The 27,500-nt window shown below is 42.1% G+C and overlaps 2 protein-coding genes across 3 annotated transcripts in view; one reads left to right on the top strand and one right to left on the bottom strand.

Annotated features, from left to right (window-relative positions):
* Positions 1-11,543, top strand: part of LOC137884369 (WD repeat-containing protein 37) — a 15,941-nt gene extending 4,398 nt beyond the window's left edge. Inside the window, exons 4-14 of one of the 2 annotated variants that reach the window (XM_068726154.1) lie at positions 368-463; positions 575-639; positions 3,644-3,779; positions 4,374-4,445; positions 4,583-4,627; positions 4,890-4,966; positions 5,444-5,681; positions 5,888-6,029; positions 6,490-6,624; positions 6,954-7,068; positions 7,421-11,543. In XM_068726154.1, the coding sequence (XP_068582255.1) occupies positions 368-463; positions 575-639; positions 3,644-3,779; positions 4,374-4,445; positions 4,583-4,627; positions 4,890-4,966; positions 5,444-5,681; positions 5,888-6,029; positions 6,490-6,624; positions 6,954-7,068; positions 7,421-7,552 (1,253 nt within the window). In that variant the 3' untranslated portion in view covers positions 7,553-11,543. Of the gene's footprint in view, positions 1-367; positions 464-574; positions 640-3,643; positions 3,780-4,373; positions 4,446-4,582; positions 4,628-4,889; positions 4,967-5,440; positions 5,682-5,887; positions 6,030-6,489; positions 6,625-6,953; positions 7,069-7,420 lie in introns of both variants that reach the window. The other variant, XM_068726153.1, reaches the window with a different exon arrangement.
* Positions 11,544-14,204: 2,661 nt separating this feature from the next.
* LOC137884342 (double-stranded RNA-specific editase B2-like) overlaps positions 14,205-27,500 on the bottom strand; it is a 29,476-nt gene continuing 16,180 nt past the window's right edge. The window contains exons 2-10 of the mRNA XM_068726121.1: positions 24,375-24,461; positions 21,924-22,840; positions 19,934-20,054; positions 19,363-19,531; positions 18,604-18,767; positions 17,550-17,703; positions 16,630-16,811; positions 15,776-15,957; positions 14,205-14,369 (exon numbers count right to left, since the gene is read on the bottom strand). Of these exons, the coding sequence (XP_068582222.1) occupies positions 14,205-14,369; positions 15,776-15,957; positions 16,630-16,811; positions 17,550-17,703; positions 18,604-18,767; positions 19,363-19,531; positions 19,934-20,054; positions 21,924-22,840; positions 24,375-24,461 (2,141 nt within the window). The remainder of the gene's footprint in view (positions 14,370-15,775; positions 15,958-16,629; positions 16,812-17,549; positions 17,704-18,603; positions 18,768-19,362; positions 19,532-19,933; positions 20,055-21,923; positions 22,841-24,374; positions 24,462-27,500) is intronic.

The raw sequence follows: 27,500 nt of genomic DNA, 5'->3' as shown, positions 1-27,500 counted from the left end.
TGTGAAGACTGAAGTTTATTTTGAAAAGCCTGTATGCATGACAGTGACACGTGTTGCTGGACTTGAGTAGGAAAACGCACGAAAAATGAGTAACTTTTTTGTAAGATATCATATGAACCGTTGACATAACTGGTGAAACGGTTTTACGTTTACAGTAAGCGACATTATAAAAGCATGTTTGGTGTCAACGCTGAGTCTTGGTCCGATCTTCAGAGATTTCTCTTTTTAGCAGGATCGTTTCATCCTGAGCCTCTCCGATTGGCTCTCATAAACACACTAAGCTCCTCCTCTTCCAGTAGCCTGGACCGGAACACGGCGGCGTTGGCGTTGCAAGTCTTTTTAGCACGTGACCCGTTGTGACTCTCAGTCCGCAGAGACATCGAGACGCTGAACGACCGTCTGGCTGCAGAAGGGCAGACTCTGGAAGGGGCAGATTTAGCCAAAGGAGCGCTGAAGACGAAAGGTGAGGCGCGATCCTCTCAGGTTTACCTTCACTTATGAGTGTCTTTAAGAGGTCGTGTGTGGAGTGAAACGTCCACACGTAGTTCTCAACACGATGAACGTCTGTTCACAGCGAGTCACAGCACGAGCCAGCTGTCACAAAAACTAAAGACGACCTACAAGGCTTCCACAAGCAAGGTAAAACACAATGTTTAATTACTACCCAGGATAGGTAAACACTTGCATTATAAATGTGTGTGTGTGTGTATGGTAGCTGTCCATTGACTTGTACCGGGGGAAGGTTTGATCCTGAGAAGAACTGCTGTGTGTGTGTGTGTGTGTGTGTGTGTGTGTGTGTGTGTGTGTGTGTGTGTGTGTGTGTTGTCTGTTTCTTCACCTCTTTGCTCGTAGCCGCGTTCAAACTCTTGCCACGCCAGAGTAGGTGGAACCCGCAACTTCAGCGTAACCAGTTGGGAGTTGTGGGGTGGAGACTCATGGGTAACTGGTTGCTTTCTCGCCCCTCCTCCTCCTCCTCCTCTCCCACCTCCCCCCCCTTTTTTTATGTGCCAATATGCATGAACAGCCCAGCCAGGGGTTGGACGCTCCCTCCCCAAGAGACTTGGTCATTCAAATGTAGGAGTTTGAGCTTTTCTATCACTTTCTGGTGTGAGATACACAACTTTATCATCTCACTAACAGGCTTTTATTCATTGTTTTTTAAGTTGCACCTCCATTTAGCTTCACATGGACACATCTTCAACATGTTGTTGCTCGCCTTCATTCATAAAATGGAGCATTCGTTTGGCTGCTTGAGGCTGCTGATGTGTGTGTGTGTGTGTGTGTGTGTGTGTGTGTGTGTGTGGTCTGCTGAAAAGTGCACGGCCATATCAGATTTAGCTTTAAAGACGACCAGACTTTCACTAAGATAGACTAAATCATCCCCTGCTTTATGGTCTGTTTGACTCTAAATGGAGCATAATGTACTAAATGAACATCATGCTGTATTGAAGAAGACTGTAAACTAGAGATTGAGACCATAAACTCATGTTTACAATGTTTACTGAGGGAATAAATCAAGAGAGAAGTAGAGTCATTTTAGACTAGACTTCTATACAACCAGAGGAGTCGCCCCCTGGTGGACACTAGAGAGAATGCACTTGGAGGTTGCTGCCTGTTGCGACTCGTTTGATCGGGGCCTAACATGAGCCAGCTTAGCTGAACTTCCACTGATGCTGACTTTTGCACTTGTTTCCATAACTAAGGTTGTTTTTGCACAAGTGCTGGTTTTAAAATCCGCCCCGTTGATTTATTGATCATAAGACTTGATTGTAGAAGAAGCAGGACCTTGATGTGGCTACAGCAGACTGCACACTGAAGCTAAGAGCTGCAGAGCAATAACCTGCTGGGTGCGTTAGATTCGCCGCTCAGCCAGTTTCCTAAAAGCTTCTTTTTTTTTTTTTTTGCGATGCTTCGCGTTCTCCTAAACCTTCCACTCCCTGTTGCTTCTTCTTCTTCTTCTTCTTCTTCTTCTTCTTTTACTGTAGCATGGATGCATCAGTGTTACATTTGTCCTGGATTCAACATCATTCTCGTCTCTTTTCATTTTCACATCGTCACACAATCATGTTTCGTTGAATCTAAATACAACGAGAGACTGAGCCGCGCTGCTTGCTAACAACCAGCTAACCTCTGGTTCTCACCACGCTGACCAATGGAGCCCGTCGTCACATCCTCAGTGTCCGTTCATTTGTTTTATTTTGACTGTAATTTCCTGATTTAATGTCGTGTTAACAGATGTGTGTGTGTGTGTGTGTGTAGCCTGAGGTCTGTTTTCCAGATGATTGACGGTGTTCTGATCGCTCTCCTGCTTCCTTTCAGTTGGAACTTATTTAGTGGTCTGTTTCCAAAAAGAGCCGAGAGTCCAGTTTGTATCATCCCCATCTTTAACGTAAACGCCTCAAACCTCGATATATATATACGACCGATAATAATAATAATAATAATAATAATAATCACTGATCTTATTGATTGTCTCACCGTAACTTCCCCCTCCAGATTTATCTTTCTTTTTCTTTTGCAGTTTGTTCATTGACAGTAATCCTGGTATGATGAATGCAGTACTCAGTACTGATACTTAACTGCTTTTGAGTTGATAGCAGATCTGGGTCATTAAAACAAACACTATTCAAGCTTCTCGTAGTTTGTTTTTGTTGGTTTGGTAAAACCTTGAACCCAGGACTGATATGAATAACGCTGTTGACGACTGAAGCTTCTTAGCCCTGGCATACTACAAGGACCCTGCTGAGCAGCTCCTCAGTTCTGCTGACCCGCTTCCTCCTTCCTTTATCAGACCAGGGTTCCTACACAGCTCTGCAACAGTTCAGATTCAAACCTGGATCATTTCCAGATCTTAAAGGGGACAAATCATGCTCAGGGTTTCTACTAGAACCTGTTTATATGCTTTAATCATAGACATGCGTCTCTGGTAGAGACCTGTCAATCACTGTGTAGCCCCGCCCCTAAAGCATCCCCTGCTTTATGGTCTGTTTGACTCTAAATGGAGCATAATGTACTAAATGAACATCATGCTGTATTGAAGAAGACTGTAAACTAGAGATTGAGACCATAAACTCATGTTTACAATGTTTACTGAGGGAATAAATCAAGAGAGAAGTAGAGTCATTTTAGACTAGACTTCTATACAAGCAGAGGAGTCGCCCCCTGGTGGACACTAGAGAGAATGCAGCTTTAACCAGAGGTTACCATCTGGCTTCAATGTCAGAAAAACAAACAATTTGGCTTGCGAGAAAAATATGGTGCATCTTTACAAAAACAGTGTCATGATATGTTCCCTTTAAAATGTTTGTGAAATGAGGAAAAATTGTGGGAAAATGTTGAAACATTCATATTTCTTTCATTAGACTAGAAGGTATGAATGGCATACCAAGGCTTCCCTAAAGAAACTCATGGATTTATTGATTTAGAGGAATGTCTTTGACATTTAAAGTCACTAATTTGATTATTAAAAATTCTGATTTTAAAAAAGAAGGAAAGAGGCCCTCCTTTAAATGCCATTTGTATGGTGTGGGAATGCTCTTGACACAGATGCAGAAGTAAAGAAGTGTGTAGGAACCCGGTCCGGTCCGGTCCGGTTCACTTCCTGTGATGTCACTCTGTGTTAACGCGGGTTTGATTCCGTCAGATCGTGTCCAGTTTCAAAGCGACCACGTCCAGAGCCGTGTGCCAGCTGGTCAGGGAGTATGTCGGCCACAGGGACGGCATCTGGGACCTCAGCGTCTCCAGGACTCAGCCTGTGGTGCTCGGTACCGCATCAGCAGGTACTCCACTCATGTTTCATCCTCTTCTCTCTCTATTCTTCTCTTAATCTGTGTCCTAACAACTTTATTCTCTCCCTTCTGAACCCCCAAAACCTACCGGTGGGATTGAGACGCATGTCTCCTTTAAGCAATCGGCAAATCTACAGCGTTCATCACAGCCGGAAGCTGTCAAAACTGACATTATCGTCAGGTTTTCATCTTTCAGACGGTCCTTGAACGCGTCATTTGTGACAAATGCTTCTGTCTGAAAAAGTAAAGAAGCTTAAAGTTCATTAAAAACACTGAATTCTTTCCATAGAGGTATTTTAAACTACTTCAGAGGGTTTGATTAAATATCAGCGTTTCTTGTTTTCACTCGATGTCAATGTGGAAAATGTCCCGGCTTACAAATCCAAATATCTTTCTTTTTTAACGGCATACTGAGAAAACGATTTATTTGGTGCTAGATATTAGTTCAGAGATTCTGAGTTTAACCAGTCTGTACACATCAGGCCTGCTCTGTTAAAGGTACCCAGTAGTAAACCTACTTTAACTCTTCATCTCCTGCTTCCTCTCCCTCTCTCTCTCTTGTGTGTCCATAACGTGTCTCTACAGACCACTCTGCGATGCTGTGGAGCATCGAGACGGGAAAGTGCCTCCTCAAATACATGGGCCATCAAGGATCAGGTAGAGTCAGAGACGAGAAGACACCTGATTAAGCTCACTGAGACGGGAGACGGGACTGTTCTTCTGAAGTGATAGTACAGCACGCTATTGGGAAACAACAACGGTGTTTAGTGACGTAATGTCTTGTGTCTCCGCAGTCAACTCCATCAAGTTCCACCCGACTGAGCAGATGGCTCTAACAGGTATAACCGTCATAATTCATCTCTAATATCTATTTTATATTCATGTGAAAACGTCTCCTTCTCACCTAAACTACGTTTTACAGATTACATGTGAACACATCACGATAACATTTTAGTTTACCTTGTTTTGGACTGAATATCGTCCGATAGCGATCGTCAGTGAACCTTTATTTCACGCTGTGACGGTCGTCTTGACTGAGAGTGTTTCCGTCTCTCTCCTCCTCCTCCTCCTCCTCCTCCTCCTCCTCCTCCTCCTCCTCAGCCTCCGGAGACCAGACGGCTCACATCTGGAGGTACATGGTGCAGCTGCCGACTCCACAGCCTGTTGCTGATATCAGTGTAAGCATCAACAGCTCTGTGTGTGTCTGTGTGTGTGTGTGTGTGTGTGTGTGTGTGTGTGTGTGTGTGTGTGTGTGTGTGTGTGTGTGTGTGTGTGTGTGTGTGTCTCCACGGCTAATCTCACATACTATTTATGACTGTATGCTCAAGGACGTCTCGTGGTTGCACAATTATCGAAAAGCGTAATAATTGTCTGTTTTATATTAATATCTCAGCAGCAAAATGTTGTTTCCGGCTAAAAAGCGAGCCTGACTTTGTCCGTTCTCGGACACATTTTGGTGTTTGTCGTGGCTCAAAAACTTACATCCGTAGAAGAGTTTGGTCTCATTTTAATCTGTAGCCGACATGTCATGTCGAGGGACAATCGAGTGATTGAACTCGTCTTTTCTTTGGGAGACGGAGACACAAGCCTGGAGGAGATCTTTACTCTCTACTGATCTTTACTCTTTGTTTCTGACCCCCCCCCCCCGTCAGCAGCAGACGCCCTGCGAAGACGACGTTGACTTTTCGGATAAGGACGAGGCCGACGGCGAGGTCGAGGGTCCCAACGACTGCCCCTCCGTCCGCGTGGCCACCACCACCCTGCGCAGCCATCAGGGCGTGGTGATCGCCGCCGACTGGCTGGTGGGCGGCAAACAGGTGGTGACGGCGTCCTGGGACCGAGCCGCCAACCTGTACGACGTGGAGACGTCAGAGCTCGTCCACTCGCTCACCGGTAGGATGAAGGGACACATCACACACTGACGCTGGTCTCACTGTGTGTTTACTAGAGAGCTGACTGACACCAAAACACACACCTGATGTAGTTACACCTATCCCGTTCTTTGTTCATTTAAATGAATTCAAAAAGGATCATTTTTTGTATTAAAAGATAACATTTTCTGTGTGTGTGTGTGTGTGTGTGTGTGTGTGTGTGTTCAGGTCACGACCAGGAGCTGACCCACTGCTGCACACACCCCACCCAGCGTCTGGTGGTCACCTCCTCCAGAGACACCACCTTCAGACTGTGGGACTTCAGAGACCCGTCCATCCACTCTGTCAACGTGTTCCAGGGACACACCGAGTCAGTCTGACACACACACACACACACACACACACACACACACACACACACACACACACACACACACACACAGACTATCGTATCCACCTTACATGTCTTGTCATTCTGTTTTGTACATAACATTTAAAAAAAAACATGTAAGGACAAAAGTATTGATACAAATTAGAAACAGTGTATGTGTAGTTAGTTAACTTCTTCTTCTTGTCCTTCTCCTTCTACTCATCCTTTTTGTTCTTCTTCTTGTCCTTCTCGTCCTTCTCATCCTTCTTGTCCTTCTCATCCTTCTCATCCTTCTTGTTCTTCTTATTTTTCTCATCCTTCTTGTCCTTCTACTCATCCTTCTTGTCCTTCTTCTCATCCTTCTTATCCTTCTCATCCTTCTTGTCCTTCTTCTTGTTCTTCTCATCCTTCTTCTTGTTCTTCTTATCCTTCTCATCCTTCTCTTCCTTCTTGTCCTCAGCACGGTGACATCCGCTGTCTTCACGGTAGGAGACAATGTGGTTTCCGGGAGCGACGATCGAACCGTCAAAGTGTGGGACCTGAAGAACATGAGGTCGCCCATAGCAACCATCCGCACCGACTCCGCTGTCAACAGGTCTGTGACGTCAACAACAACAACAGCAACAGCCTGGTTCTGTTGTTTTACATTCAGTCACTTTATAGAACATCGTTAAATAGGTTTGATAGTCCAGAGGAGCTTCTGTCAATAATCTGTTTGGTTTAAATAATTAATCAAACAGAATGTGAATCATCTGAAGAGTTTAGAGGCTTTTTTTTCTCTGTTTTATAATATTGTAAAGCTGTTTATAATACTGTTTGTCGGACAAAGCGAACAATTTGCAGATGTCATCTTGAGTAAAAAGAATACTTTGTTAGTTGCAGTCGTAGTTGTCTCAGTTTAAATCTGACTGTCGTCGTGTTCAGGATCAGCGTGTCGGTGACACAGAAGATCATTGCTCTCCCTCACGACAATCGGCAGGTCCGGCTGTTCGACATGGCCGGGGTGAGACTGGCTCGACTCCCACGAAGCAACAGACAGGTGAGTCAGTGGAGGAGGAGGAGGGGCCTCCGATTGGCCCCTCACAGCTTCCATACACTCACAAACAGACGTCCGTCCAGAGAGCTCTCTTATTTGTGCCAGAAGACTAACATTTTAAATGTCATGACTTGGGGTTTCCTGGTGGCGATGCAACTGGAACGTCCTCAGTTTAAAGTCCAGCCAGCGGTCTTTGTTACGCATCATATATGTCAAAATAAAGACGATAAATATGCATACAAATACAAAAAGATTTCGTATTTGCAACATTTAATGGTCGGTCAAAACCCTGAATACCAGAATACTCTGCCCACGTGTCCTCGGTGTTTAACCGTCGCTGTCTGTCGTGGTTCAGGGTCACCGGCGGATGGTGTGCTGCTCCGCCTGGTGTGAAGACAACACCTCCTGCAACCTGTTCACCTGCGGCTTCGACCGGCAGGCCATCGGCTGGAACATCAACATCCCAGCTCTGCTGCAGGAGAAGTGACCTCCTCCTCCTCCTCCTCCTCCTCCTCCTCCTCCTCCTCCTCTCGCTGCTGCTGCTGCTGCTGCTGCTGCTGTCACCTCGCGGTGAAACTCCACCCACAGCCTGTCAAACACTCACACCCTGCAGGCTTCAAAAAGGTGGCTTTAAAAAGAGGGTTTCTGTTACCGACGCAATGAGTCAACGAAAGATCAAATGACAGACTTTTGACAGCCGTCTCTCGAGTCTACAGGCGGTCAGTATTTGACACGTGACGCTCCCTAAAGGTCTGACCTCCCACCCTAAACCCGCCTACTGCGTCTGTCTCTAACTCACCGCCGCCATTATTACACAGAACACATTTAGGTGGAGGCGACTCCTCGCCATCCAAAAGAGGAAATAAAACTAACTGTAACCCTGATTTTTTTTTTTTTTTTTTTTGCTGAAAGTCACTCAAAATCTTCTTTTCTGCTTCTGGAAATAACTTGACAACACAAAACATTGTCTAAAGTGTGTTTGTCTGGTTATCCGTTTCCGTTAGTTTCATTCATTCCAAAACAGTTTGATTGATTCAAAGCTTAACATCTCTATTACACTTTAAAAACGTCTATCGTACTATCAGAGTAGCTGTTTGTGTCTGTGCGTTCAAAGTACTTATAGCTTCTTATTGAAGTGTTAGACATAATAAAATATGCTTCTGCAGCTTCTGTACAAAGTCAGAATGGAAACCAGCTCAGTGCTGGTGAGTTTCAGCTGCTAGCTGGAAGGATTGTCGTCTAATAAATTCTTCCAGGTGGATTTAAAGCTTCAAAAGTCCAATTTACTCCCAACAGAGAGGTGGTGACTTCCTTTAAAGGAAGCTACATGCAACGCTTTTATTATTGTGTCAGAACTATATCGAGCCAGCATGGACCAAAAGACACCGAAATATAAAATAATAAATTACTCTTAGAAAGCTTTTGTGATTGTAACCTACAAGAGAAATCAAAGACTTATTTAATAGTTCATCTCGACCTCTTTTGCATGCAGACAATAAACATTAAACAACCACTCCAACCTTTGATTATCTGTAGACCAACATAGAAATATGACTGTTTTCATAATTGATGTTGTTGCAATTTGGCTTCCAGCCACCAGAGGCAGCACTGAGCGAGGAATAAATCCTGCTCCATTTTGATTTGCAGATAGTAAACTTTAACAAATTTAAGAACGAAACACCCGATGAAGTGATTGAAATGTTTGATTGTGGTTGGTAGCCATCCACATTTCCCGGTCACAGTGTTGTGGTTTCTCTCCACAGCAGTATGGCTGCTCTCCAGTGTGGATGCTGGTGGGTTCCTCCCAGCACGGACACTGGTGTGGTCTCTCTTTAGTTTGGATACTGAGACGTCTCCAGTGTTGGTCCCAGTTTTTCCTCCACTAGGATGTTTAAGTCGATCGGTCACTTTGCTCCCGGTGTTGTCGTTCCGGATCTGACTGTGTTTCTGTGTTTTCCTGTAAAGCCATGAACCAGCCACTGTGTGTCAGCGGTTTATTGTTAGAGGCTGATAAATGTGTAGACGTCGTTCCATCGAAGACTTCAGGGAGGGAAGAAGGTTTCAGTGTTTCTGTACGTGTGCAACTTAAATCTCTCTAAGAGCAACACCTGTTGAAATGGTCGTTAGCAGGGCTGGGTAACATGATGTACCTATAATATACTCTGTCTCATACTATTCACGGTATTGTTTTAATTTGAGGAACTAAATTGACTCTTTCTGTGACTATAGACACTTTTACAGCAACTAAGAAACTTCTTTTTTTTTTTAGGAGCTTCAGCTGTGATTTGACCAGAACAACTTCAGCATCTCATGAAATCTGATTTTATTCAACCAAAAAAAGAAGTGATTCATTTAAAACTGGCGTCAAATCTTAAATATTTAGTGACCGATGTTCCTCGGCTGCCCAGCCCTGCTGGCCTACCAATACTTGACATGATTGTAAAAACAAAAATAAGTTTTTTCTAGTTGATCGCAGTGCCCTTTAGTTATTAGTGTTGAAACACTGTTGTGTGGGATTCTGTCAGTGTCATATTTGTTATGGTACTTTAAAACGTGATGCGTTTCGCTGTCAGCTGCTTTGCTTTCCCACTGCCACTAAAACAGCCAAAGCTGCATTTAAGTCAATGGGAGAGGGTGTAATTTTGTGTGTGTGTGTGTGTGTGTGTGTGTGTGTGTGTGTGTGTGTGTGTGTGTGTGTGTGTGTGTGTGTGTGTGTGTGTGTGTGTGTGTGTGTGTGTGTGTGTGTGTGTGTGTGTGAGAGAGAGAGAGAGTGAGTTTAAGAAGAAGTATGTGTGGTGATACAAATCAACGTCTAAAACGTATTTAATGTTGTGATAACAGGGCAGTTCAAGTTCTGACTGCTGTACAACTCATGTACTCTGTTGTACTCTGATGTACTCTGTTGTACTCTGATGTACTCTGTTGTACTCGTGAGTTGCGACATCAACACGACGAACAAGCACAGTCCATTTCTACGTCTAGCTTTAGCTTCGTGGAGCGTTTCGCTGGTTTGTAACTAAAGCGTTCATTCAAACATCTGCATTGACATGACGAACACACGTGTGTGTGTGTGTATTTGGTTTCACTTTACGGCTGCCTTTTTGCAGTGTTCTAACCCAGTGAAATGTGTTTGAGTACAATAAAAAAAGCTCTTAGATTGACTATTTGTTGACGTAAGATCAAATAAACGGAAGATTTACAGAACAAACTAAAGTGATAACTTGTCAAAAGGCAAAAGTAAAGTGTCAACCTCCTCTCACTTTAAAACCATAACATTTGTATCATACAAATTGTAATATATAAAAAGAAATGAGGCGGTTTTGGCTGTATAGTGTATTTCAGCTGCAGCAGTTGTTTTTTTATTAGCCTTTATAAGTTGTTGACGTGATCCAACATTTCACTTGTTTTTAATTGCAGATGTTCCGATACCATTTCTCCCTTTCAGATTCCTGAATTTGCATTTCGTCCGATACCGAGTACCGATCCGATACCAGTGCGTTAAAAACACGACGCCATTTTACTGGTGGGATTTTTCAGTGCGAAAAAATATTGCTAACGTGATATCGGATCGGTGCTCAGACCGGCGTACTCAACGAGACATTTCTGATGCTGGTCTCGGTATCGGAACAACTTCAGTGTAAATCCATTTTTACTGCTTCATGATGGATGACGTTGGTTCATCTGTCAAAGGCTTCACATTCACATTGAACCGAGTTATTTTTGTAACTTAGACCAGAGATGGCAAATTAAAAATTAGCTTTAAAAATGTCAGACTAAATGGCAGACTAAACTTTCCTTAAACCAATTTTTAGGTTTTGTACGATATGTTTATTTGTGAGTAGTTATTTATATTAGTTTTTAGGTGTGTATTTCTATATTATATTCCTCACTGTAGGAATACCCTTTTTGCTCAAGAGTTCATCAACAAATTGCAGATTTATTTTCTCTGTACTCACTCCAGCTGCAATGAGCAAATATTAAAAAGAAAATGTATCTGAAATGGGAGAAGAGACCGTTGATTTTGCGTTTCCCTGCCGTCTCTGGTTTAACCAACAAAACATTTAGTTTGTGTGAAGGAAATTTAAAATCTTTGTGTTTGTTGGATCTCTGGTTTATCCGACACTGTTTAAACAAGTTTCACTGTTTTCTACTACCACTGAGCCACTCTGCTGCCACGTTCATAACACTGTTAATAAAGTTCACAACCTCACAACGAAACACATCGTCACTGAGCATCGGCCATCTCAGATCCACCGTCGTGAAGCCTTGTTAAACTGTGACTCCTTGGTGTTTACAGTGTTTTAGTGATCAACGTGGTTCGATGTAGAACAACAAAACACCACAGCTCAGTTCTCAGAAGAAGAACAAAAAAACAACCTGTTGGATCAACCTGACAGCAGTATTGTGGGTTAAAAGCTGTGTAACAAGGAACAAGCGTCTGCTTGTGAAATAAAAATAAACCGTTTGTGCTGTTTGAACGTTTCCTAGTTGAGTGTTTTTTTTTAACTGAACGTCATCTTTAATTTTAATGATTTTTAAAAGATACTTCAGAAAATGTAAAAACTATGAACAGAAAAGACGGGCTTTCTCATGAACCTTTCAGAGCTGGAAGACGTTCTAATGAAACTGGTTCATCAGGTGGACACAATGATGATAAATTATTAATCATTTTACTTTATAATTTTACTGTCGGCTGGATGTAGGAGTAGTCAGTTTGCTTAAATCCAAATTAAAATAGGTTTGTCAAAATAACTTGAAGTGATACAGTGAAGTGGTGGCTGTGTATTTGGTCGTTTGATGTTTCAATCAATTTGGTTCAAAGTCTAAATTACTAAATGTGCGGACAGCCTAGCAAACAGGTTTTGATTATTTGAAAGATGAGGACTACAAACCGCACTTCAGATCACTCTTTTTTTTTTGTACCGGACCATTTCGGAGAAATACGAAAAGCTTTGAGAAATTTAACTGGAGCAACAAGGACATGCACATTTTTAACTTTTGTTAGTTTGTTAGTTTCATTTATTTCAAACAGACATTGGTCCCCATTAAATCTGCCTTATTTTACTTTATTCTTTATTGTGGACATAAGCGAACTCCACTAACCTCCACGTATAGTCTAAAATTGGAGTTGCTGTCATGTCCTAATAAGTTAAACTATTACATACTATCCTGAGAGTACCTCATCTTATTAATGATATAAAGTATTCATATGAACGGTGTGAAGCGCTTCTGGAAGTGAAAACTTTCACATGTTTAATGTGACACAAATACAAGAACTAACACAAATTATGTAATAATAATAATATATTATATTATAATTTTATTCCCAGTGATATAAAATAGTCATGAACAATATAGACTACATCCATTCTGCATACCTAATATAAAAGTTTATATAGCATTCAACACCAGTTGTATTTTCTTTTTTTTACATTCCATAACTCTGAAAACCTTTCTTTAAATTAACACAAAGACGGTCACTACACAAGAATAATGTTAAAAGCCTTTGGGATATTATTAATAAATCAATCAATACTTTAAAGAGATAAAAGAATAAATTTGAAGGACAAATGATTTAAGGAAAACACTTAACAAATTTGAATTCTGGACTCCACATCTTGTAACGCACACAATCGGCCTCTAGGTGGCGACGTGCCTTCACTCCTGAATCTCACACGCTCTGTCACTTTACAACACTGTTCAAAGAGCATGAAGGGTAACTAAAAACTGACATAAGTGAACAGGTGAGACATGCAGTTGCAACAAATATACATTACTTAAACAACAGAACACACATTTTCTAAAACAAAACACAAACAAATAAGTATAAATTAAATGAAAATGTTACTTTCTTCATGTCTTCTTCAGTCTTCTTCAGGAAGTGCTACCCTGAGCCTTCCACTTAGCGCTTATTGTTTTCATACTAGCTTGTTGCACTTATTGTATTCGTATTACTTATAGCACTAACTGTTTTTCTTGTTTCTGTACTTTGGCTCTGAGTTATGCTCTGCTTCATGCTCTTAGATGCTTGTTTGGAAAAGGAAATGTACTTATGACTTCTGGTGACTAGTAGTTCTTTTGATTACCAATGTTGATGCACTTATTGTAAGTCGCTTTGGATAAAAGCGTCTGCTAAATGACTGTAATGTAATGTAATGTAATGTAATACTTTCAGTTCTGCAGTAAAAGAAACCAGAGAGTATGGGTTTGAGTTATTCATGTAGTGGTTATGTTTAAGGTAAGTCACCAATGCACTGATACAAGTCAATGTAGTGTCCTCCTAAGTGACAAAAACAAGTTTTGTGTGTGTGTGTGTGTGTGTGTCATTCTGTGTTAAAGTGTTTGTGAGGACCACAGGTTGTAGACCCATAAGTGAGGACACTGTTGGAAAGTGAGGACATTTTGGCCTTTCCTCACTTCTACAAAGGTCAGTGACGATGCCTTACAAGTTTATTAATACAAATTAGAAATGTAAGATAAAATTGGATGAATGGGTCCAACTGGATTATCTTTGGGTCAACAAACAAAAAAAAGATAGTGTTTAATTGATACTTATTGTAGTTTTTTTCACCAGGAGGGAGATATCGTAGCTATATGAGTTCCCGATATCAGATAAGTATTATCTTTACAGTCTATATAATATGACAGTGCTTAATTAGTTCACAACCCATATTTACATGTCCAGCTTAAACTGTGCTGTTATTTCTTTGCAAGTTAACAATAAGTGGTTTGTTGAATTTTACTCAAACACTGTATATTGCTTTGTTAAACTTAGATGAAATGTCTTAAATGTTACTAAGTGGTTTCAGCATCATGGTTGGTAAGATTTAAGGTGGCCAGAGAAGCTAGCGTTATCTTCTAGAGCTAAAGTTAGCAGCTTTTAGACAACTTAAGCTAATGTTACACACTAACAAGTCTACTCTAGCTTTTGCCTAAATTAGATTTTCTTTTCTGAATGATTTGAGCTTATCTGCATAATGAAGAAATTCTCAAATAAGATAAATGAAGGGTGAAATTACCAACTTTCTTCTCAATCTAGCAATCTAGATTCTTTGTACCTCGTACAACTCGCAAACAAAAAACACACATGAACTTCAACTCTAACCTCTTCATACTCTGCCTTTTAACAAACACTTTTTTCACACACTGACATTGAAGTGACCCAATTCTGGAGGTTTTCTGAGCCAAGTCCCCAGCCCTCCGCCCTGCAGAGCACCGGTGAACTGCAGCATCGCTCTTTGGTAGCGTCCAGCAGCCATCTTGGAACCAGAATATGTCCTTAGTGTGGCTTCTTCCCCATTCAACTGAGAAAGTAAGACATGAAACATGATTCACTGTCATAACATAATAACCAAAAATACACAAATAAAACTGAGATTTGTGGGTATTTTTGCAGTTTTACAATTGCATCCTCTGTTTCTTACAATTGGAAATGTTGACCAATGACACTTGGCCATGGCTAAAAATAACATCTGTCAATCATGTGACATCTCAAATGACACCTGTTCCGTGAAAATGGATATTTTACACGGCAGACATTAGATGTCCCTGTAAACCACGCCGGTGATTCAGGTCGAAATGGTCAATGATATTATTGGTCACACCTGAGTTTGACGAATGAAAAAAAAAAAAAAGCCTCTCCACACTTTGGTGACACCAATGATGAAGCCCACACGGCAAAACCTTTAAGTCCACCTCCTCTACTGTGATTACATTGTTTTATCACTTTATTTCATTATTAGTTTTGTTTTCTTGCTTCTCGTTACTTCACTCGGATGTCTAGAAGGGTGTTGTCACATAAATCTGTGTTCACTTTAAATATAAGTTTAAGACAAAATATGTATGAGATGATTTGGTGATTGCAGGGTAAACACAGGTCTAATCAATAACATCAATTATGGCCAATTATATGAAAATTTAAATGCAAAATAAATGTTAAAAATGTCTCTTCAGACATAGTATGCTACGGCATATCCATTTTTTCCACATTGAGGAGGTTTGGGTTCCTTTTTTCTCTCTGTCTTTAATTTGTAGTCCTTTCAGGTTCGCTTCATTTATTTCTCAAGTCATTGAGTCATTAAAATACTGAATCATTGTCTCACTCATTGTTTCTCGGCTCCTCGTTCAGTCCTTGTTGCCAGTTGCTTTTGTAAATAATTACGACTCTTGTCTGCCGTCATCAAATTTTTAAATGGAGGCCGTTTTGGATCAGCAGCAACGCTCTCTGCATACATATTTTAATGTCACAGTGGAAATAAAATCCTGCTTTTAAAAAATATCATTAGAGCTCGAGCATGGTTTGGTCTTTTTGCTTCCGTGTGCCAATGAAGTAAATTTTATACCTAAACCAGCGTCTCAACTTATTTGTCTTTTATTGGTGTGTTTTTTATCTTTTTTCTAAGTGATTCACATTGTGAATTAATCAGCCCCCAATGCTAATGCTTCAAAGATAAACCTTTTTAAACTATGAAATTAAATATAAAAATATCAAATTTGGACACAGAGACAAGAATGAAATGTTAAAAACAAGCAAAAGTTGCTGCCAGAGTGTTAGAAGCATTTGCTTTTGTTGATGCTTGGTGGTGTTGTTTTTTCCTTTTACATAAACTAACTAGCAGACAATTTTCATTCGCATGATCCCACAACAAAGTACTTCCTTCTAAAAGCGTCTCCTGACGAGGTTCAGTGTCTCTCTGTGTCTCTGACCCACCTGCTGCTGCAGCTTTTGCCAGCGGGCAAACATGGAGTGCCTGCAGAGCCGCGACGACGTCCCCGAGTCCTTCTTCCTTCCCGTGGAGGTGCTGATCTCCTCCAGGCCTCCGTCACCCCGGGTCCAGTTCACGCTGACGTTCGGCGCTTTGCCCGCCGGCCGAACCTCGCTGCTGCTCAGACCTGAGAGAAACCCCACAGGGTAAGAGGTGAGAATGTCAAGGGTGTGTCGAAAATAGTTTTTGTTAAATGTCTCAAAAACTATTGGATGGATTTCAATGCAATTTGGTCCACACATTTGTCTTCCCCTTAGAATTAACTTAACTTTTCATCGAGTGCCGTCTGTTTTTGTTGTTGACCAAATACATGCAAAACTGATGACACCATGGCCTTATGTATTATCTACAATATTGGCTTGTTAATACAGCCAATTTAAACATGTTAGTGTTGAAGCTGTGTGTTCTGTTTTGTTAGTATAACAATAAAACATAAATAATAAAATAAATAATCTTATTTGTCTCATATCTAAATATAGTCAGATTAATATTGTGGAGTAAAAACAATATTTCTCTTTTGAAAAGCAACGGAGTACAAGATTAAAGTAGCATTAAATGTAAAACTATAGTGAAATTCAGCACATAACTAAGTGTACTAATTTATTTCCACCACAATGTTGTAATTTTAGTTTATTGTGGTTTGAGTTTCTATCACTGTTCATTCTTCTTTAGATCGTCTCCAATGAACTAGAAGCTTTCTGTCCATCAGACCTTCCAGAGTCTGAGGCGAATAAACGGCCTTGAACTCAATTACCGAGGAAGATTTAATACTTCGGGTGTGTAAAACATTTTGACCTACAGCCGAGCAGCAGCTGCTGTCGGCGGTACGGAAATGGCAGGCGCTTGACGGGCGCGAGGCGGCGTCCCACGGCCCGGCTCAGGTGACCCGTGTGGCTGAGCGTCCCCACCGTCAGGCTGTGCAGGTAAACCGGCTCCACCAGGTGAGACAGGAGAGCCCCCTGGAGGCCCACAACGCTCCACCTGTTGAGACAAACAACTTTAAACATTGACTGTCTACTGCAGCAGGATGTTACCCAGCTGTCTGAACTGAGTGGACATAAGAGGAAAAGCAGCTGCAGACTCCCTGAAAGAAACAACTGGGCGAGAGACATCCACTGAGATCAAAAAGAGAGGTGAACTGGGGCTGAATGTAGTTTTTCGGTGGAAGATTACAGCCAATTTGGTACCAAATTAGTTGACAGATCTCTTGTTTTCAAGTAATTTCATCTATTTGACATTGAACGACTTGAAGTGTTTCCAGGCAGCAACCTCAGGTTCTGCTGAGTGAAGCTGAAGCTTCATGTCTTAAACTTGCATTCTCTCTAGTGTCCATCAGGGGGCGACTCCTCTGGTTGTATAGAAGTCTAGTCTAAAATGACTCTACTTCTCTCTTGATTTATTCCCTCAGTAAACATTGTAAACATGAGTTTATGTCTCAATATCTGTCTCACGTATACGGCGTCTCTACGTCACTCCTCCTCAGTCCAGATATAGTCACTTCCGTTAGCGGGTTGCAAAAAAATCCAACATGGCGATGGCCGTAATCCAAGATGGCGTCGGTGAAATTGTGCAATCAAGTCTTCAAAACGGCACTCCACAAAACAACCGGTACATACATGCACATTTTTATTAAACTATCAACTGAAATGCCCCAAAAAACTGAACCCATCATATTTATTAATACCATAACACATCTTCCCGGGCTGATTATAAACTCACTTTGCCATCTTGTCAGTGCAGGACATGGTGACGAGAGGTTTGCCCAGCGACACACCGCCCAGGTTCCGATTGGCTCTTCCTGCAGTGATGGGCAGCGTCCCCTCGCCTCCGTCCACCTTCACCCTGAGGTGACAGTGGAACCTCCTGCTGGGATCTGACACCAGAAGAAACAGAAGCAAGAAGGTGACGAAGGTGTTGTTTTCTAGGGATAATGACGTTGGTCTGTCCGTCGGTCCGACACTTTGATCCAGACTGAAATATATGAATAATTAACGGATAGATTACCATGAAATTCATGGTGTTCATTCATGTTCCCCAGAGGATGACTCCTCTGACTTTTGCCCCCAGCGCCATAACCACAACTTTCACTTTGAGTGAAATATCTGCACAACTTTTGCATTTATTGGAATGAAGTTTGGTACAGTCATTTATGGCCTTCCCACGATTCATTGTAATAAAATTGATGATCGTCCGACTCTTCATCTCACATAAATAATTCCTCACAATAACCCAGCCCACATGAACTTAAGACAACCAAAACACCTACAAAGATTCGGGTGTGAAGTGCCGACTTCTGCTCCAGATTCCTGCATTGTATTCTGGTCTATTTCCTGTGGTTTGGCAGCTTTGGAGAAAAGCTCTCACTCTCAGACTCTTTAAAAATACTCTGAAAATATGCCGACGTAGATGACATTTTATTCAGTCATCTACAAGAAGAGAAAACGTAGACTAAGCTGCTTAAGTATCTGGTGTTTATTAATCAATGTTTCCACAGAGCTTAACTGTTTTCTGGTGGATTTGTCCTTTGAAAGTTAATGAAACTGTCGGTGGTCAGTGGGTTTGTGCAGAATATAAATGTCTGCAGAACAAATACATTACTAAAGGTATCAAAGTATGTGTCGACAGAAAAGTACAAACTGATAATGATACAAAAACATGAAGGTGCAAATGTGCATCTAGATCAGATAAAGAGGCAGAAATGTTAGATTTCGTCGACAAAACGACATGAGTTTAGTATCATCTTATCATCACCATCTAAACGTGTTGGTCTCACATGAAGCTGTGGTCTCGTAGGGGCAGTTGAGTCGAGCGTCTCCACACGGCGACGAGCTGACGTACATGTGGAAGAGGACGCCGTCCCGCAGCCGGAAGCCGCCGCCGCCGCCGCCGCCTTTATGCGGAATGAAGATGGATTGTTCCTCACAGTCTGCCGGCTCACTTCAGAGAGGAAAGACAACCGAGAAGTCCAACGTGAGACGGAGACGAAAGACACAAGAACAAGGTAGATGAAACTTTAATGATCCCTGTGGTGAAACTGCATTTTATTAATTGTTAATTAGTTATCACTTGACAAGTTTTTCAATCCTTGCACATGAAGTTCACTGTGATTATATTGAGGTATTAGGACCCTAAAAAGAAAACACATTCCCTCCAATCAGAGTTTAATTGTCAAAAACTCAGAACATTACAAGTAACTGTCATCAGATTTTGAAATTATGAATAGTGGAAATACCTGACGACAATCTCGTACCCATCACGCATGAATGCAAACACTTGGCGTGTCTTAAAGTTGTTAAATCTTTAGGTTTTTGATAATATATTTATGAGGCATTTTTACAAATCAACAAATGCGTTTGGAGCTGAGATCCACAGACAAGGTAGGGAAGTTAGAAATTTGTAGACAATAAGAGAAAAACTGAATTATGCCAGCCTTGTGCTTTAAATTGAAGCTCTTTTAAAAAACAACATTGAAGTCAAATTCCCAACCAAGACTAGACAATAAAGAAAAACTTCAGTTTCAGGTTTCGGGTACCAGAGCAGCAGCTCCAGCTGGGCATACAGGAATCGAACTAGCGCCCTCCGGCTGAGCACTTCGGCGTGGCAGTCGCTGAGCGTACCGCCGCGGTCGCCGACGTTGTCCGAGTCCAGACACTTGGTCCCCGTGGCCAGAGACACAACCTGCGCCGACCTTAGGTCAATCCCTGGAGAAGGAAACGGAGGATGTGGGTTAAAAATCAGCAACGGCTCAGATTTCTGGAGACTTGTTCAGCAAAATGATTCGACTCCCAGAACAAGACATTTCCTGTCTCGTCCCGACTGGAGTCACAAGACGAGCCAATGAAAAGTGTATGAATGAACAATATGAACAATCCCTCCAACGCCTCAAAGAACACGATGTTATGTTGCAGTCTGGCCTCATCAAAGATTCACGGGACGATGAAGAGGACGAGCTGTCTCCCCTCTGGATCCACAGGATCATTTGAGGTGACTTGTTTGTTTGAATTGTGGCGGTGCTTTTTTTATTGTCTCTCTCTTTCTCTCTCTCTGTGTCCTATCTCGTCCTCTCATGTCTCATTTTGAACTTCCGTGCCTCCACCACTCACCTCTGGTCATTACGACCGCTGCCAGGACTTTGTGCCGGACGTACGAGGAGGTAGAGCAGCAGCCGTCTGTCAGCTGTGAGTATTTCTCTCCAACCAGGCGGAAGATCGACTCTGCGAAGAACTGCAGAAGAAGAAATGTTACTCGCATTGTTTTCAAGAGAGAACGGTGCATATCCAACATGTCCTCTTACTATGTAAGCTTATTACGAGTTGTATTTATTACTATTCTGATGATGTCAACAGGAAGTATAATGCTACCACGAGTCCGTTAGTTGCTGGAGTTATGGGAACGTTTATTCTAAGTGGATTTATGGACGTTTATTTGTCGTGGACATCGGGGATAATGACATCCTCAGGAAGTGAAAGTCACACTGAATCTAAAAACACGTGTGTGTCATGTGTGTGTGCTCACATTTGACTGAGTAATGACATCCTTGTGTATCTGTAAAGCAGCAGACCTCGTCCTACTCTCCACATGAATATGAACTAAAATCCCCGTCTTGTCCCATTTTTATTTGCCTTGCTGAGCCCTGCCGCGTCATTCCCCACCTGTCCACCAGTTGTCTCCTGACCCGTCACCTCCACGCACACCTGTTGCTCCTTCTATAGTCAAGCTCCACCTGTTCCTCATCGAGACTCAGTGTATATAACACGTGTAATGACACTCGGGTGTCGGCTTGTGTTTGCAGGTTGTCTTCCTTCGTGCTCCAGTCATCCTCGAGGAACAGTGTTCGTTTCATCAAACAACAAAACGTTGGTTTTGTTTAATAGACATGTAGAATTTAAACTCTTAATGTCATTAACCGCCCTAAACTCTATTACTACTAACTATTCTTAATAAATAAATCTTAAGTGTCTTAACCGATCTTGTAAGAGCAGCGTTTTTGTGGGAATGAAACTCTCCGGCTCAACGTTTTTCTGGATGACAGTGGCACAAGGTCGTGTGTAATGAGTGTGTTAAACAATTATCTGTCAGATTATTATGCTCTTCACACCGCCTTCCCGCTCCACCTCCATCTCCTCGGTCTGCTGCCGCTCCTCCTTCATCCCTAATGTGCTGTAATAATGTTCATTAATGCGTCACGCCGCCCGCCAGGCGCTTCATATTGAAGGGGTTTTGGTGTGTCAGCCGAAATGCGTGGCAAAAAAAAAAATCACCCTTTTGTTCAAATTCAGAGCATCGAAATGTCTTTTTTACCTCCACCCAAAATGTTGCCTCTTGCACTGTCCTCTCTCTCTCTCTCTCTCTCTCTCTCTCTCTCTCATGGAATCCCTTCAGGGTTCAATAAAGTATCTACATGTCTGTCTCCGGATATTCCTTTGCATATTTGGATGACGGCCTGGTTCTACATTAGCCACGCTCAGTCACCCTCTTCGTCTCCGTGCAGCCGATTCCGGGAGACGGATCTTCTTGTATTCATGAAGCACGACAGCAAAAGGACAATTTTCCGAGGCTCGGAGACATAATGAAGTTGTTTAGATGCCTCAGACGATGCATACAGGACGCCATCCAGCTCTCAGGCCTTTAGGACATGATGGCCGCGCTGATGTGCGGGCACACTCCATTTGGTAGCACACGGCGCACTTCAGACCCATTTATTCAGACCATTTAGAAGACTGGCTCAAAAACTCAAGAGATGAAGGGTGAATTCAGTGTCACCACTGATGTTTCCAAGTGAGGGAAATCTGTCTTTAACAAATGAAGGGCATTCCCTGATGTACCAAGTCTGTGTCTTCTCTCTATACTAAACGCTGACCAGAGATTTGTCTTCAAATACTTCTGTAGAACTGTTTGTTGTGTTGACTAAACCTAACGTTTGTCTACACCACATATCCTGTTAAAAGTCACTCTGTTATGGAGGCTGTCCCATTATGAATTATACAAGAAGCAAAGAGAGCAATGAACGAGGAGCAATACTTTTGGCTATATATCAAAGACATCTTTGAATCTAAATACTGTGAGGTGGCAAAAGCAGACTGAGTTACTCACCTGAGGTAGCTGATGCTGGACTTTCCTCTCTGGTCCCAGACTTATGTTGTAAAGAGACTGCAGGGCGGCCTTGGCTGCCTGGGCCTTGGCCAATCTTTTACTGTGACCACACCCTTCAAACACCCTCCCCTCCACCCGAACCACCATAACGAAACTCCTCACTGGCCTGCCGTGAACCCTCTCCGTCAGGCACATGTACCTGAGTCCCGGTCGCAGCTCGTTGAGCAGCGCCACCGGGCTGAGTTGCTCTAAAAGTGAGGCGCTGAGGGCTCGTCTTTTTGGATGACTCGAGGAGAAGTCCAGTGTGAGTCGGACGAGTCGCCTGTGGTTGTACACGCTGGAAAACAACTCTTTCTTCGCTGTGTTGCAGTGCAGGAGATCACAGCTCTCACGCAGCTCAAACTCTCTGAGGAAGGCGTCGGGGATGTCCAGTTGGTCCGCTGTAAAATCTGCAGGAGTGCTGGTGAAGCTCGCCAAGGTGGCGTGAGCCTGGGAGGCGTTCGGGAACTGGATGAACGACCGGAGGGCCAGCTCTGCAGCCCTCATCTTGGCCTGCTTCTTCGTTGGTCCTCGGCCCTCGAAGTGGAAGCCGTTTACCTCGACGCCTACAGAGAACACCGGAGCATGCAGAGGGCCCGTCTTTGACAGGATCTCATACCGCAGACCGGGCCGTAGCTCGTTCAGCTGCACCAGCGCGTTCTTCCGAGCGACCGCCCAGGCTGCTCTTTTACAGGTCGAGTGGCTTTGGTAGAGCAGCCGGTCTTTTCCATCCGCCAGCGGCCGCTTCCTCTTCAGAGCTCTCGGCCCGTGTTTGGGGAAAGTCGTGCAGAACGCCGATGGGTGATACTTTCGTAGCAGGTCACAGTCCACCTGGCTTATATCATCCCGGTTCTCTTTTACCTCCAAACTGCTTGTACCTGTTGGCAGATCGAAATCAAGACGGGAAACGTGACATGAAGGAAAACATCGTATTTTGTGTCAGATGTACGTAACGAGACTAAGAGTCTACGTTATTCGACGCTTTGGGCGTGAGAACGGGTTAAAAGTTACTTGAATGCAGGTAAACACACTTGGTGTGAGATGAAAAGTCAGAGGATCACTTAAGTTATTACAATTTACCCCGAGGAGAGGACATAATGGACTGAACAACCTTCATGGTGGCTTTAGAGGGAAAGTCAACAGATCACCAAAGTAATTGGGAATCATGTGGAAACCATGAGTATTTGCACTGAAATTATTTCAGTCTGGACCAAAGTGGTGGCCCGGCCATCTGATAGACCCTCATTGCCATCCATAAAGGTCTGTTACAGTTTTGCTGGACTGTGTTGCATCTTTTAAAGATCTGTTTCTAGGGGATTTGGGGGGTTTGGGGTCTTCTTTTCCTTGTTTCATCATATTGTTTCCTGCTTTTATTTTTTTAAAGTTAATCACCTTTTGTGTACTTGTCTTCCCCGCCCTGATTACCTGTCTCATGAGCCCTGAAGCCACCAGACCTTCTGCTCACCTGTTCCCACTCCCCCATTAGCCAGCTACTTAACATCTACCGGCCCGGTTCCTTTGCTCTGTGTCGGTTTGTCTTCATTTCTGTTTTGCCTTCTGGTCCAGTTTGCCCATGTCCATGCCTTCTGTTTTCTTGGACTAAAGCTTGTAAGCTTCTTGATTAAATCATGGCATAGTTTCTGCTGCTTCTTTAGCAATCCAATGCAATCCATTGGTTTTGTGTACTTGGACACAAATTGTCTTTTTTTTTTTCATTCGCTCAGATAAAATTAATGCCATTGGAAAGACAATTATGATTCGTACTCATGGTGGACACACAAATTAAAAGCATACGCTTGACAACGCAACAGTCAGAGCAAGTGATGTAGTTTTACATATTCAGAAAGACTTCTACTAGTGGGTGGGAGGTGAGGTGGATGGGTCTAGCAAATGCAGGACTTTCAACCAGGAGCGTTGAGGTTTTGTGGTTGCGGTTTTGTTGGCTAAATGTCCGTGACGGTTTTCCTAAAACTAATTACGGGGGTTTGATACCAAACCTAACTGTCGTTTTTAACGTCCTGGAAAAAACAGACGATTCGTGTTCCTGTATGTGAAACAAATATAGACTGCATTTCGGGACTATTAACTGCCATGATACTGGGTCCATTACATTACATTACAGTCATTTAGCAGACGCTTTTATCCAAAGCGACTTACAATAAGTGTCCATCTCCTGTTGCCCGCTCTCCAGACTGTAAAAAATGTCAGTATTTGCAACAGTTATGTGGGTAACTTGATTACCACTTGGAGTAAGTTTCATAGAGTAAACTTGAAAAGATGAAATGTAGTAAATGTAATTAACAATGACAATTTCAACATAATCCAGGGTGTGTGTTGGTTACTTGGCCCCTGTGGTATAATCTGTCTGTGGTGTGAAAACATTTCTAAAGTACAAGGAGGAAAAAGATTTACTTGAATTGTCTGCATCCTCAGCTGATGATGCTCCAGTATCCCAGTGTCTTATGGGACTGATGAGAGTTGATAACATGTCGCCTCGTTCTGAAAAACAGCACCATAAACGTATGAAATCATTGTGCATTTTCTCCACAATATGACACAGAAAGATGCAGTATTTCACTACCGTTTACTTATATATGAAAACAACTCATCTCTGACTTTTTTGTGTTCGCTGAATGATCCCAATTACAGTCATGATTCTGAACGCTTTTACTGCATAGTTTTATATTCAGTCCCAACCATAAAAGTAATGAAATGGACGGAAGTGGACACGTTTATGGCGACAGCGCAAACGTAATGTGTGAGGCAGGGACGGCCATAAGGGTTCCCACTTAAATGAACGGAGTGAAAGCAAACAGAAAAGAGCCAGCCAGGGTAATTGAAAGGTGTCGGTGGACGGAGGTTTTCAGACAGGAATCATCAAGGGGCTTGAAGCTTTGTCTTATTAACCCGGTCACACAGTTTCTGAATCGGGCACAAACGTTTTTCATTAGATTTAAATGGATTTGGTTTGAAGGTGTCCTTGGTGTGATGGCTGCTTTTCAATTAGATGTAGAAGAAAATATCCCCCAATAATAACATCATGTTCCGTAGAGTGAAGTCCATGCTTCACGTGTTAAAGCTGCATTCTCTCTAGTGTCCACCAGGGGGCGACTCCTCTGGTTGTATAGAAGTCTAGTCTAAAATGACTCTACTTCTCTCTTGATTTATTCCCTCAGTAAACATTGTAAACATGAGTTTATGGTCTCAATCTCTAGTTTCAAGTCTTCTTCAATACAGCATGATGTTCATTTAGTACATTATGCTCCATTTAGGGTCAAACAGACCATAAAGCAGGGGATGCTTTAGAGGCGGGGCTACACGCTGATTGACAGGTCGACACCAGAGACGTATCTGGTGTCTCTACGTCACTCCTCCTCAGTCCAGATATGATCGCTTTCATTCACTGGTTGCAACGAACAGGTGACGTCATTTACATTTTTTATAATTTTTTACTTTATGGAGTGTTTGTGTTGTGAAACTTGCGCTGTATAAACTTTGGAATTGCCATTTCCAAGTGGTGGTAATTGATTTAGGTCTGTCCATGTTTTCTAGAGGAGGTGCACTGGGACGCATTTAGATTGTATCGGATTGGCAATTATTGACCTCCAACTTGCAATGAATTGCAGCATATGTCCTGACTACAAACTTACATCACAAAAAATGAGGGTATTTTGTACTTCACTGTGGTAACCAATTGTTAAAAACCTATAAGTGTAGTAAATAACTAAGTTGGTAACAAATTAAACAGCATTTTTCTGTACTGAAACGGCTCTTTAGTGCATGCAGACCTTTCCTCCCTCTAAACATAATATCTCTTCCACATCTTTTGATTTTGGGATTTGGCTTCAGGATACACCAGCAGCTCCAACACTGTAATCGATCACCAGTAGATCCCTGTTGGCCCCCTGAACCAGTGACCCCATTTGTCCCCAGGTTTAGCTTTATCTCCAGGTTTAGATTTATCTGGTGCCACCATGAAACAGTTCTTGTTTAGCAATGCGGGCGGTGCAGAATATACTCCACACACAGACATAAACAAAGACAAATAGTATATTTGATGTCTATTATATATAATGAGCCATTCTAAGACACTTTATCATTTTAAAGTACTGGTATACCAGTCTCAATTGTTTCCAGATGCAATCTGTAGCATTTTGGGATTAATTATTAATTTTATTTGACCTTTAAGCTCAAAGGCAAAATTAATATTCAATATTACAAAATAGTACATTTAACACAGCTGTAAAATCTATAAATCAAATAAAAAATGAGTGTCGAGCTCATCAAATTCTAATTAATCTCACTGAAACTGTAAAACGGTGATATTGCTTTAATAAAAACACTATTAGATAAGTTGTACTCCTGTAACAGTCTCTATCAGATGCATGTTTTTTTTCTGGTGGGTAACTTTACTGCCCGTTTGGCCCATTTTTCCCCGGTGACTGGTGATACTGGAGGGCACTGCGATGCAAAACTTAAAGTCATTACAATAATGAAGAGCACACACTAAACTATTCGGCATTAACCTTGCACCTTGCAGTTATATTAGGCGTGTGGTGCCATTAAGTGGTGGGTTGATATGAGCGAGAGCTGTGAGACGGGAAGTGAATGTAATGATGTGAGTCTGGAGCTTCTGAAGGCAGCGGCGGGTTGGAGGTTGGAGGTTTTTTTAATGACCTGCACCATCAGCTAATGGGGACATTCATTTTGGGGTTGAAAAAGATAATAACCGTGTTTGTCTTTGCGTTACAGCGGCTGAGACCCTCACACCTTCCCACACTCTCCGTCATTTTCACTCCCCCCCTTGCTCGTAAACACACACTCTCATTCAAGGAGCACTCCATTAACTCACACCCATTTGTGAATTGCAGTATTAGACGTAAGACTCTGATTTAAATAGAGGTTAACCAGGTTGCAACATGACAAATAATTTGCTTAATCTACCTGTAATCTTCTCAACAAGCAAATCTGCACACAAAAAAGTGGGGTTTTGCAGCAATTTAGATGTGAAAAGGCAGCTGCTGTTGTGCAACACAGGTGATATGAAGGTCTTTGGTAAAAAAAAAAAAAGAAAGAAATACTTCAACAAAATTGCACTTTTGCTTATTGTTTTAGACTATTAGGAGTAACAAATGATAGTAATTTAATGGTTTTATTTCATACTAGAATACTTTAAGTTGTGTATTTGACATTTCTTGCACTGAACAAACAATTTAAATGTTAATTATGACATTTGTTTTCTAAATGTGCTCCCCTTTCTTTAAATATGTGCTAAAACACTTGATACCTCTCATGTACATTTTATGTAAAACCCACTTCGCATGTCAACAGTTCTGGCTCCTGGAAACATGACAGACGTTACTGTTTGTTATCTTCGTGCATAACTGGCCACATCTCAAATATGACTGCATTTACATCCGGTACTAACGTGTGTGGTCTGTGTCTGCATCGTCTCTCACACTCACGATGCATATTTGTGAGTAAATGTTTTGGCAGTTTTGAATAACTGCTGGGAATCAGTAAGCTTTTAAAAGACAT

The sequence above is a fragment of the Cebidichthys violaceus genome, unplaced genomic scaffold (genome assembly GCF_023349555.1).
Source record: "Cebidichthys violaceus isolate CVI_PGR_0920_01 unplaced genomic scaffold, fCebVio1.0.p SCAF_38, whole genome shotgun sequence".
Lineage (NCBI taxonomy): Eukaryota > Metazoa > Chordata > Actinopteri > Perciformes > Stichaeidae > Cebidichthys > Cebidichthys violaceus.
The sequence above is the reverse complement of the archived record's forward strand: the minus strand, read 5'-3'. Positions and strand labels throughout refer to the sequence as shown.